At 38.2% G+C, this 12857-nt stretch overlaps 1 protein-coding gene across 1 annotated transcript; it reads left to right on the top strand.

The window, feature by feature from the left end:
* The first annotated feature begins 274 nt into the window (after positions 1-274).
* ccdc172 (coiled-coil domain containing 172) lies at positions 275-11801 on the top strand. Its single transcript, XM_061041012.1, has 8 exons — positions 275-409; positions 623-708; positions 1813-1929; positions 2646-2811; positions 4111-4212; positions 4948-5050; positions 11621-11708; positions 11796-11801. Exons 1-8 carry the CDS (start codon positions 331-333, stop codon positions 11799-11801), a joined length of 747 nt encoding a protein of 248 aa, XP_060896995.1. The 5' UTR covers positions 275-330.
* The last annotated feature ends 1056 nt before the right edge of the window (positions 11802-12857 follow it).

Raw genomic sequence — 12857 nt, 5'->3', positions numbered from 1 at the left:
GACCATTTTATTACGAATATTACAGTTATTTACAATACCACGTGTAAAACGTGAAAACCCACCGGTGTAGTCTCCGCGCAGTGTGATTTAAGGCCCACCCTACTCTGCCACTGATTGGCTCTTACTCGTTGCCGGCGTTGTCTCCCATTGGTTTATTGCAGAGCCTTGTAGTGTTTTGGCCTATCAGGTGCAGAGAAGAGAAACTACCTTAAACCTACAGTAGCTACTATTGTCTGACTACTTCGGTGTTTACTGTTTACTCGCTAACGTCGCACACAGTTGGACTAATTCATTTTTTACATTACACATTAAGCCAATTTTTGACACAAAATGAGTTTAGACTCACTGTTTCAGCAAATCCTTCTAGCTGAACAACAGTTAACTGAACAGACACAGAAATTCAAAGACGGTAAGGTCAATTTAGGCTATGATTTATTGAACCTGTAGCTATCACCTTATGGAAATATGTTAATTACAATTGGTGGTAATGCCATCATTTCATTATAGTTCGTGTATTTTTACATATGTTTAGGATTGGCTTTATCTTGCTAACCAAAGGTATACAAGAAACAGCTGGCTTTTGCTGGTTATTAATTTATATTCTTCATCTGGTTTCCTACAGTCAAAGTAGCCATCATCAGATGCCAGGGGCAGATACAGAGCAACACTGAAGATCTGGAAAAGAACAAAGGAGAACTTGATGAAAAGGTGAGGAAACACTTGTCTTTGTTCCTATAGTTCTTGTTAATTATGAGTATACAATTTGACTATTGTACATTGCACTGTGACTACATAAATCCCTTTACATGAGCGAGTGTAAGCATACAGAGGTAAGTGTGACTGTTGCCTTTTAAAAGCAGTCTCTGGTTATTATAAGAAGACCAATATAAGAACAATAACGGTACAATCAGCCTACCTGTAAAGCACACGTTATAACACACAAGAAGTGCATATTGGCATATCGATCAGTCGATCTGCTTTATGATTGAAAATGCTTAATCTCTCCCATTCATTTCATCAACAGTGCAAATTGCACGTGCCACTGTAAAATCAATGTCTAATTTCCACCGGATAACATTAGTGAAACCTTTAAGTATGTGTGAGATATGATGTCAAAGGCCGGCTCATTGACCTCTCAGAAATATCCCTTACTTCTTCCTGTCGTAAAAGTGGACATCCAATCAAAAGAGAAAACTACTAGCCCTAATAAGAAAGGTTGCTGAATACAATTCATTTGCCTGAGTAGGATCAGCCTGACAGCACCCAGAAACCTTTTCTAACCCGGTAGAATGAAATGTTAGAATTGTTTACGTCATGCAGATATGCAGGGTGTGTTTACCACACAGTGTGTTTACAGCTCTCATGATGTAACGTCTTACTGTTTATAAGCGCTGTCTTAAGATAATTACAATGTTAAGAAAACTTGGAAGCTGATTGTGCTTGCTGAAAACATACGGTGGCCCTCCACTTAAGGTGTAAGAAGTGATGAACAGCTGGAATAATAGGCTGAGAACACTACTGAGAGTCATGCCTGAGGCATATTTACAAATCATCCTACATGAATTTACCTTCCTGTATAATTAAGCAATTTTCTTTCCTTTGGGGTGAACAATATAATCAACAGGCTGAGGACAGGAATACAAACATACACAAGTTTAAAAGGGAATCTTATATACTTACCGCTATACGTTCATGGTTGAGGACAGAACCAACTTGTCTTTCACATACAAAGAATCAGTAATCATGTCTTTCTCAGAACATCTGTCTGCAGATTGTTTGTCTAAACGGCTCACTCGTCTCTTTGGGCTCCAGGTTCAGAAGTTGTCAGCAATGAGGCTGCAATTTGATCTGATGAAGAAACAAGAAAACCAGATGTTGACGAAAACCGAGGAGCTGCTCTGCCAGAGGAACCACCTCCAGGAACGTCTAGTGGGTCAATATTTACATCTTACATCAGACTGAACGCCTTTTTTTCATAATCCAAACAACTTAGGTGTACACAAATTGACTCACTCATCAGTCATCTATTTAGAATATAAACTCCAGTCGGTTGGAACAAAAACAAACCATGGGCTGTAACTAAAACATTGGGTAACATATTGGGTTGGTTTGTGTATAAAATATCAATATATGGGAAAGTGCCTGTTGCTATCTGAGCGTTGACCAAGGTAAGGTTGTCAAACTACTGGTAATTATTTTGTCCAACCAAAAGTCCAAAGCACAAATGTCTCAGATTTACATTTAAAATGGGACAGAACACCAGATGCACACACTTGCATTGGTTTATTACTTCATCTTTATTTAAATGGTTGACATTTGATTTGTGTCAAACAACTTTATTATTTGGCTGATGGCTGATACATACTGGTGTTGGGACAAAAGGAATAGAGTTCATGGAAACTCACCCAATGTCTCTGTTTGCTTTGAAACAGAACCATGCATGTGTTAAAGTGCAGCGAGCACAAAGAGTACAATGGTTAGAAAGTTATGTAGAAGTGATTAAACTGTTGTCTCATGACCTTCACATAAATCATCAACAGATAATATCACTTATCGTAGCAGTGGTAGAGGTCATTGTAGCCACACAAGCAGCTGTATTCATATTGTTCCTGGGAGACTTTCTCATCATACGTCTTTCATACCAGGCCAAGATAAAGAGGGAGTCCACGGAGGAAAGGGGAAAATTCCTTCGAGAGATCTCCAGGTTCAACAGTGGCTTCTGTCTCGGTGGGAACAGAGAGACAGAGTCTGAAAGCCAAACACGCACTGAAATCCAGGACCTGGAGAGGAAGGTGGAATCATTACACAAAGGTCATAGAAGACTTTTTTTTTATAGTGTTGTCACAGTAGACACTGGTTTTATAATACACATGTGGCTCTGGTTGCTTATTCCAAAATCATTATTGAATTTGCTTGTAGATAATAAAGTTAAGGAATTAAAGGCAAAGTGAAGAATTGGGATTTCAGGAAGAATTATGTTCAGATTGATGGATGTTTAGTGGAGAGGGTCAATACAGCTGATACTATAAATCAGAAATTTGATTTGAATACTGAATGGAAGGAAAGTAATTGTAGCTCTTGAAGGTTGTGTGCAGGTGTTGGAGCTCAAAGGTTTCCATGACAGTGTTACAGGTACCTGCGGCAACAGTAGCTCAGGGACTTGGATTGGGAACCGGTGGGTCGCCGGTTTGAGTCCCGTGCGGACCAAAAATATGGAAGTTGCTGTGGTAGCTGGAGAGGTGCCAGGGCATTTCCCGAGCATAGCGCGAGGTGCCCTTGAGCAAGGCACTGAACCCCCAACCGTGCGCTCCCTGCATAGCAGTGTGTAGCCCTACTCTGACATCTCTCCACCAATGCATGTCCACAGGTCCTGTTTGTGCATGTGTGTGATTCGGGCCTTTGTGTGTGAGAAGCATGTCTCTCAATAACAGAGTGTAGACCAGAATTTCCCTCAGGGATTAATACAGGATTTTCAAAATAAAAAATAAATCCATCTGTCATTTATTTTCTGATCCATCATGTATTAGAAATTTAACAAAAAATAGCCTAGGTAAATAAACCTACTCCAACCAAGTTTGAACCAAGATCTAAATTATAATGGATACAGTCCGTTTTTCAAAACAAAAGGCCGTTCAGTCCAGGACTCTGCTGCTAATATCTTTTTGAACAACCTACAGCCTAAAGGTTCAGCACACACTCTCACCTGCCTGGCCTTTGAAGCACTCATCTGTTTTGTAGTGAACAGTAACACGACAAATTCTGTGAGCGGTAAAATAATAAGCCTCAAAGTAAAACTTTACAAAAATCTGAGTTGTGAGAACATTTGCTCACCGCACTCAAAGTTCACTTAGCTTGATGGTAGAATGCAGTCCAGGATGAGAGAATGTTCATGTGTGCATACTGTCTGTTATTTATCTGTTGTGTTTTGTCAACAAACATAGTGTAGTGATTAGTCATGCATATTAATGTTATGTGTTGACAGATTAAGTGAGTTTTTAAAAACAGTATTGCATTCGTAAGAAGCACAATGTTTTTTTTCCTATTGTGCAGAATATATTTAAAACAAGGTTGAGCCCTCCTAGTGATTCTTCTTTGTTTCTCCACAATCAGAGATGGACATGATGAGCCACAGGAACAGTCACATGAGCTCCATGCAGGAGCAGAAGAGCGCGCTGCAGCTTGATCTGCAGAGCCTGGATAACATCCACAAAGGTGAAAACCCAAAAGTTCATTTTATTCTCTTTAATGGGGTTCTGAACATACAGTATGTGAAGTCGCTACATTATCTTTGTCTTTGTTTTCCGTGTTACTGCAACTCTCAGTGACGCGACAAACTCTGCGTTGTTTCATTCACACCTCCTGTAACAGAGCATCATTTGTCAGCTCATGTCAACATATCAGTCATTTGAAACATTCAGCTGTGCTGCTATGACAGTCTTACAGTGGCTTGAACTCAGATGGTCTATGTTTGTATGTGGTCAGGGGCCAGGTTGAGAAATGGGTCACAAATGGTGTCAAAACTAATGTGTGCTGGCTTCTACGTCAACAATGCAGCAGCCAGTATGTCAGAAAGGTTTCAAGACTGATGCAGAGCTGGCTAAACACTGAAGCTTCAGTGTACGCAACATGGCAACCTGCATGCGCATCGACTCTAAAAAGGAGGGGGCGGGGGGGACATAGCCCATTTTAAACACTAGATGTCAGAGTTACATATTGGTCCTTTAACGTGTCTAGTTCATGAAATTGATGGTTGCATAAAAAACATTTAATTTCAAAATAACTCTTTGTTTTTTTGGTCTTAAGAGTCTCTCTTAAAGGGACAGTGTCAGCCTTATCACATGTATCTCTGGAAATCTAGATCAGAAGGTTTTAGTCTCAGCCAGCATGTCATTGAGATCATGTTTAAGAGAAGTAATTTTTTGTTTGATTTATGACTCTTTACTACAGACCTGGACTGGCAGTTGAAAGAGGCTGAAGCAGTGACAGAATGTTTGAGAGCAGAGAGCCTGTTTGTCAGTCAGAAACCTCTCACTGACAGCAACTGTCTGAGGTGAGTGTCATCAGCCGTGTGGATGCTGAGGTGGGTTTGTATGGGACACATGGACACGGATCACAAGACCTGCAACATTTGCAATTATAGAATGTCTAAGAATGTAATCAAAGAGAGCAAACAGTAATGTTGATGTGACCTAAATGCAAATAAAAGACAGAAGAGGTAAAGAGGATGAGGTGTAAGCTAAGCTATTCAGAGAGGCTTCCTCAGAACTTACTGTCCAGGACGGGACAGTACAGAAGTCATTTTGGATTTTATGATACAGCTAGAAAAAACAATCTTGGAAGTTGTGCTCTTACACTTAAAAAACACAATCAGAGAATACAACTGTTAGCACATTCTCAACACAGCGGTCTTCAGGCCCATTAAAATAGAAGGTGTTATTTATGACGAGCTGAAGTGAATCATGCCGTGAGAAGTGCTGAATAAACTGTGTTTCTCTCTCTGTATCCTGCTGGCTGGAGTCCAAATCAGGAAGTGTAAATAACAGAGCATTAAGAGCATTTAGCTTAATGAATGCTTTGATCTGCAGCGTATTTCATTTAGTCAACAAGTGGGAAAGGAGACTGAAGCTAATGTGATTGATGCATGGAGGTTAGTAAGGGAAAATTAATGAGGGCCAGAGACTTAAAACATTAATACTGACTGCTTATCCGTCTTCTTAGCAGTAAGAAATACTCGTTGGTTTTATTGGAAACTTACATCATGTTTTGGCTGAGAAGTCTGACTTTTATATTCAAATGTTCTATTTCTATTCACACTTAGACACTTGCAGTATTTAAAGGAATACACATATATAACGTTCAGTCAAATCTACATCCACTGAATTTAAAATAAAGGAACTTCAATCAAAAAAAATCATTTTAAACTCTGAAACGATCAAGTTTAAGGAAATAACCCTGATCTGTGGGGACATCTGGTGCACAGAAAATATAAAAAGAAAATGTTTTAACACATAGCTTTTATCCTATTCCCAGTTTTAGCTGTGTAATGATCTACTCTTCTTAAGACTTAGTCATATTGTTCATTAATGGTTTTTGTGAGTCTCTCATCAGACAATAAAATCAAACCATTCAGCATATGGGTCTTTTTTTTTAACAACTAGCTTTTACAGCTTTTACAACGCTTTCTTCTAATCCACCAGATTCCCTTTACAAAGCCGTCAGAAGCAGTGATTTAATTCAGTACAGTACAGCAGGTGAGGTGCTGGTCTACCGCTGCCTTGATGGGTCACTTTATTTGTGTTGTCTTTTTTTTTTTTTTTTTTTATGGAATGTTATTCAAGAAAATGTTTGTGTTAAACACAAATTAGCACAAACAGTGACTCATTAATTCAGCAGCAGACAGACGGCTCCTGTTTTCTGTGAGGTAAAACAACCTTTTTGTTAATGGAATCTGGTGTCTTTGCTCAAATATTTCCAACAGTTATCAAAAGCCAGAGAAATCCATTATTTTATAGCTGTAACAGGGCGTGTCTTGTCGTGGCAGCCGCCATGACATACATTGCCATTGAAACACAGAATTTTACTTCAAAGACCGCTACATAAGGAAGCAGGAGTTGCAACTGAAAGCTGCTGTGCTGTTGCTCTATGTGCTGCTGTGATAAAAAAAAAACTTAATGTAAATGAACTTATAGTTAGATACATTGTCGGTAAAGATTTTTTTTTTTTCCTCAGGTCAGTTTTGCCCATTTGTCTTGACTACGGTCAACTTGCGTCGGAATTTACATACTCTTTTTAAATTGTCACATATTTGCATATCCTGGTAATCTAATTTAATACAAATTTATTTTCATAGCAAAAAATGACATATTAGATTAAAAAAAAATTTTAAGGTGCGTCTTTGAGTTTGGTTGTAAATGTCTAACCAATAACTAAACACCCATTTAGAAGATAAGCGTTTTAATATAATTACAAACTGACAAAAAAAACATTCAGATCCTGAACTGTGTGGTCCAATACTCCCACATTTACCTCGACCGATCACAAGAAAAAGATCTCTGACATATGTCTGCTCATCGCAGTACAATATGAGCTATTTGTATGAGGACCTTCTCCTTTGACTGGGATAGCTGGTCCACCTTGATTCTCCACAAAGAGCCTTCCTTTATGTGATTAAAGACTGGAGATCAATAGTGTTCCAGGAAGGAAGGGTCATTGTTATTGCTGATGCCACTAATTTGGATAATGTCTTCCCTACAATACCGCCGATGTGAAGGAAAAAAACCCTATCTAGATGATGATTTGTACACTTCTTCAGTTTTTTAGATGATGTTTATTAGGATGAGGTATACAATAGGTATGTGTCGGAGTCCTCGCCTCCTCAATCATCTGTTTGTTTTGCTAATTTATTTTCCTCTTTTATTGCCTCGGCATGTTTTTGCTCTTGTCCTTTTCTGATCCCCCCCCCCTTGCCTCTCCCAGCCCTGCCTTAAATCATGCGTGTGAGTAGCATGTCCTGTTCATCCATCAGCCTCATTAAACATACTTGGTCCTTCATTACCCCTGAGCTTATTAGCCTTCAGGAAGTGCTGAGGACGTGGCTTTAGAAAGAGAGAGGCCTCCTCTCACTCATTCTTATGATCATCCATCGGAACTGAAACCATCAATCCTTCCCTCAGCCGCTGCGGTGTCTCTTTAAAACGCATATTTAACTCTCCGCTCATTGATTGTTGGAAATTGAATGCATGTCAATTTGAATGAGTGCTACAGCCATTTAAAAAGTGTTCAGTGTGCAAAACAGGGTTCCTGCCACGACAGAAAGATACCTGAAATATTCAGCACTTGGGATTGATGATGTAGGAGTTGTGTAGATGTTTTGATGTGTAGGATTTTCTCCATTGATATATTACTGCTACATCCTTTCTGAAGGCTCATTTGAAGATGTCATGGTGGTGCAGGAATCTAATTTCAAACTGCAGAAACCACAGATATCTAGAATTCCATCCTGAGTCTCTTGCTGTAGGAAGCATCATTCAGCTCTTGAAAAAAAACAGCATGCTCACCTTTGAGATCTGATTTTTAAGTTCCACAGAGGAGTGGAAGGTTTATAACATTGCTGTGTGAATGCAATACAATCTCAGTGGTTTTATTTTTTCATTAACTTCCAATAAGAGAGAGAAGGTATAGCTTGTGTAGAACTTTGAAACACCAAGCATAACAGGTAAATCACTTCCAAGAAAGGAAGTACCTTGGACCAGGTCCAGGGCTTTTCTCAGAGCAAACTGAATAAAGAAATCCAATTTTTTGGAGGTAAGTTTGTGAAACAACGGTGTAAAAACTTTTTTAAAGACAAAATCAGTTGGTGTTTTAATAAACAACAAAGGGACTGCGGTCTCTTTTGTAGTGTTGCCATACAGTTTATTTATTTAATTGCAGAAGTGGTTTTTGGAGATGTCCTCGCTTTTTTTAAAGACATTATCTATGAAACTACATGATTTCCTTGTTTAATAGAAAAGATGAAAAAATAATAAGAGTTTAGTCTTACAATTAAGTATCAAGGTGATTGTGTTGAAGGGAGATGTGTTTTCTAAATATTAAGTCTTTTTACAAGGAATAACATTTCTTCTTTCATGTAGGGGATGCTAATATTACTTCTGAAGCATCATTGTTTTGCTCTTTTTTGCATCAGCTGTGCCGACCTCTGAGATTTGCTCCAGTTGGATGATTAAGTCGAAACTTGATTTATTGCTGTCAGTTCACTCTCTGCTTAGTAATTTGTCCCTCTGGGGCCTCGGTATACCTTCACCTCTGTGCTGCAAGGCCTTTCAGATAACATAATCAAATACAGAATAAAAGGGACCTGACAACACTGACTGCAGCTTGTTAGAGCAGGAGAGAGGATGCAGCTCATCGGTCAAGTAAACGTTGTTGACTGTCACTTTCAATGCTGCTCTGTACCCTTTCAGTGATTGTTTAAAAATAACTTGTAAACAAACCTTTAACATGCTTTGTGAATTCTAAAAGTTTTACCATTATCAGGTACAATCAGCTGAGGCTGGTATTTTAATTTAGCTGGTAATCACTTCCAAGTGAAATCATTGATTATCCATATGAAGGCTGTTTTTTGTGAATTTTTGATTATTATTTTTTTAAGGCTAAAAGTTATACATAATTAGGGGTGTGGCTGGTTTTACTGACGGACGGGGGTTAAAGCCCCTCTCAGCTCCACTCTTGCCTGATGCTAAGTTGATGACAGTTAGTGTAACACATCTCCAACATGGCAACCAACATTGTTCAAATCTCTCTCTCTCTCTTTATCTCTCTCTCTCTCTCTCTCTCTCTCTCTCTCTCTCTCTTACTGTTATGTTCAAGGTTTAAGTCATATTTACTTTGCAAATCTAAGTAACTGTTTTTACGTCAAAGCTTCCCAGGTGACGAGAACACGGACAATGGACACTAAAAAAATCTGGAGACACAACGGGCCATATTATGAGTTAAAAACGCATTTAAGAACACGTTGGCTAATGTAGCTGAAGGCGAGGTCATGCAGTGCCTTGTATGTGAGTAACAGTATTTTGAAATGGATTCTGAATTGTATTGGAAGCCAATGAAGGGAGGCAAGAATATTGGGATGTGGGAATGACGGCTGGTTCGTGTTAATAATCTGGCAGCTGCATTGGCTACCGCTATTGTTAGCATTCAGTAACTGAACTCAGTCATTAGCAGTACACTCACTATGCAGATAAGCGTAGTCGTCTATTGATGTGAACTTAAATTGCCATTTAAAAATCTATACCCCTGATTATAAGCATTATAGCATTCACCCACTTCTAAAGAAGCCTTCTCTAGACCCTGCACACAGAAAACTACAGACAAATATCAAAGCTTCCATTCCGCTCTAAAATCCTTGACAAACTTGTTTCTGACCAATTCCTAAAATTTGATGAAGGCCAGAACACTCTGGCCAATCTGGTTTTTGTAACAAACACAGCACTGAAACAGCATTACTTGGGGTCACCAATGATATTCTCATGCAGGCAGACAAGGGTGAACACAGCCTTTGACACCATCGATCATGCCATTTTACTTAACAGACTGCATAAATGGGTTGGCATTTCCGGTACAGCCTTAAACTGGCTTCAATATTTTTTAAGTAACAGGTCTTTCAAGGGCTGTATCAATAATCATCATGTCCTCCTCTGCTCCTCTGCTTTGTGGAGTTCCCCAGGGTTCGGTCCTTGGACCAATCCTTTTCTCTTTATATATGCTGCCACTGGGTAATATTTTAAACCGCTTTCATGATGTCTCTGATCACTGCTATGCCGATGACACTCAAATTTATGTTTCCACAAAACCAAATAACCTTAATCAACTATCTTCTCTTCATAACTGTTTAGTCTCTGTCAAAGAATGGATGTGTCTAAACTTCCTTCATCTTTGCCCAGACACAACTGAAATACTTGTACAGATCGTTTCACAACAACAGTAGAACAGTTAATTAGCCCTCTTCAATCAAATGTCAAACCAACCACTAAGAATCTTGGAATCATCTTTGACCAACACATGACCTCCGACACTAACACCACTAAGCTTGTACAGTCCTGTTCTCTGCAATTAAGAAATATCGCAAAAATCAGAACAATGCTCTTCCATTCAGATCTTGAAATATTAATTCACAATTTCATCTTCTCCAGTATAGATTATTGTAACTCTCACATGCCTCAGTAAATCATCACTAAACTGTTTACAGTTTACAGTTTACTGTTTACATCTCCCCATGTCCTTGTCTCCCTTCATTGGCTTCCAGTAGAATTCAGAATCCACTTCAAAATACTGTTACTCACATACAAAGCACTGCATGACCTTGACCCAAGCTACATTTCTGACCTCCACATTCCATATTCCACCCCTCATCCTCTCAGATCATCTAATCTTGGTCTTCTTTTCATCCCGTTTTAATTATAAAACAAAGCTGATCGTGCTTTTCTAGTTCTAGCCCCCACTCTCTGGAATCAAATCCCACAAATGTGTGTGTGTGTGTGTGTGTGTGTTTTCCTGATCTTACTGTTGCCTTGTTTGACATTGTGATTTATTTATGTACATTTTCTCATTGTATGAATTGTTTGATTGCTTTTATTTGTGAAGCACTTTGTAAATGAGTGTTTTAAAAGTGCTATATAAATAAATAAATATACTATCTGTCATATTCAATAAGGGCCAAACACTATTCTAAACTATTCTTTATATAAAATCACCAGTCAAAGTTCTTTATTTTGGAAGTAGTGTTCAGTGTTAAAACAATTGAGTTTTTCTCACACAGAACTGTTCATGTATGTAAACACACTAAAGTCTGAAATGTCTGTTGAAACATAGTCCTCTGCATAAATCAAACCAGACATGTAAAAGAGAAAGAAGCTGTCATCCTGATCTAGTTATTGATAAGATGTTCCATATAAAGAGATTAAGTAGAAAGTTGATGTAAAACTGAGAACAAGTATAGTGATTGAAAAGATAATCAAAGGTTTAAACTTTATGTGCAGAGCAAGAACTTTTGAAACTTCACTTTAGAAGTTGCCTCATCTTTTTTTACTCTTTGCTTCTGACATGGGTTTTTTGTGTTTCCAAGACTGAGGAAGGAGCTGGAGATCCATAAAGAAGGAGAGCTGGAGCTTCTTAGAGAGGCACTGAGCTCTGAGATTCAGTTCCTCAAGTCAGTAAGTTGCTGTATATTGAACAAAGCTCTTTTTTCTAGGCTGATAAAACACTTTTTAAATATGACAAAATGATTCATATCCCACCAGAATTAGACTCTTCATGTCAGACAAGTGCAAAAATGATTATATATTTAAAGTAGTAGTACAGTAAGGCATAGCAAATTGTTTTTAATTTTTTAAATGTAAGAATGGGAAAGGAGGCGTTTGGAGTGAATGAATTATTTTTTCTTCTATTTTCAGAAGCTGTACAGCAGCCAGGGAAGTGAGCAGCATTAGGTTTGACACAATGGAGATATAGGAGTGTTTCACTGGTAGTCTGTTCTGTTAAATAAACAAACATGCTGATGAATAGAGAGGAAAGACAGAGAAGAAAGAAGACAGGAAGATACAGACAGAGATTCTAAACGGGGTTCTTTACTGTGAACAGACTAAATTCCTTTCTGTGACTCACCACAGTCAGTTCACTAACTCACTGTATTTCAAATGTGAACAGGTGTAACCTGTTGCTCATTGAGTTGATACAAAACAAACATGTGTAACATGAAAATACACAATTTGTAAGTGAGATATTTGTTTTATTTCATTACTAAACACTGAATACACTTCTGGTCAGTTTTTAACCTTCTAGATGTTTGAGTTATAATGTAGCATTTGACGTTTATTTATTTGCACAAGAACAACAACTACACAGATGTACCAATGAACAGAGCTGTGGCAGTTCAACTGCTTGCAACCAGAAGGTACATTTAAAAGTGATTTAACACTGCCCTCTAGAGTACAAAGATCATCATTGCTATTAAAGGGTTCAAACAAAGAATCATACTATAGTGGGAAAAATAATTAAAAAGTGTGGTATCTTAAATTATTTCAAGGAGACCATCTTCTTTGTTGCAAGGATATTTATTGAATAATCATATGAATTAACCAAATGATTAAACAGTGAGCACTGAAGTCTAGAACTGAATAGCACATACATACATGATCTTAAATACATTTGCATTTCATTATGATTTTCCATCCCCCTGGTGGATCTTATTAACACTCTTCTCCAACCAAATCTCTACTTTCTGTTTTAACATGAGCATGATATCTGTCACTCATATTGATAATCCAATGGTTAGGTTTTCCCCGCCTCTGATAACCTGAAAC

Source organism: Labrus mixtus, chromosome 6 (genome assembly GCF_963584025.1).
Source record: "Labrus mixtus chromosome 6, fLabMix1.1, whole genome shotgun sequence".
Taxonomy (NCBI): Eukaryota; Metazoa; Chordata; class Actinopteri; order Labriformes; family Labridae; genus Labrus; species Labrus mixtus.
Note: the sequence above shows the minus strand (reverse complement) of the source record. Positions and strands in the feature narration are given on the sequence as shown.

Excerpts from the sequence above, each read along its gene's own strand:
- ccdc172 (XM_061041012.1), top strand. The coding sequence starts at position 331 with ATGAGTTTAGACTCACTGTTTCAGCAAATCCTTCTAGCTGAACAACAG. Across the intron at positions 410-622 it reads GACACAGAAATTCAAAGACG|TCAAAGTAGCCATCATCAGA; the intron begins GTAAGGTCAATT and ends GGTTTCCTACAG. Across the intron at positions 709-1,812 it reads AAGGAGAACTTGATGAAAAG|GTTCAGAAGTTGTCAGCAAT; the intron begins GTGAGGAAACAC and ends TTTGGGCTCCAG.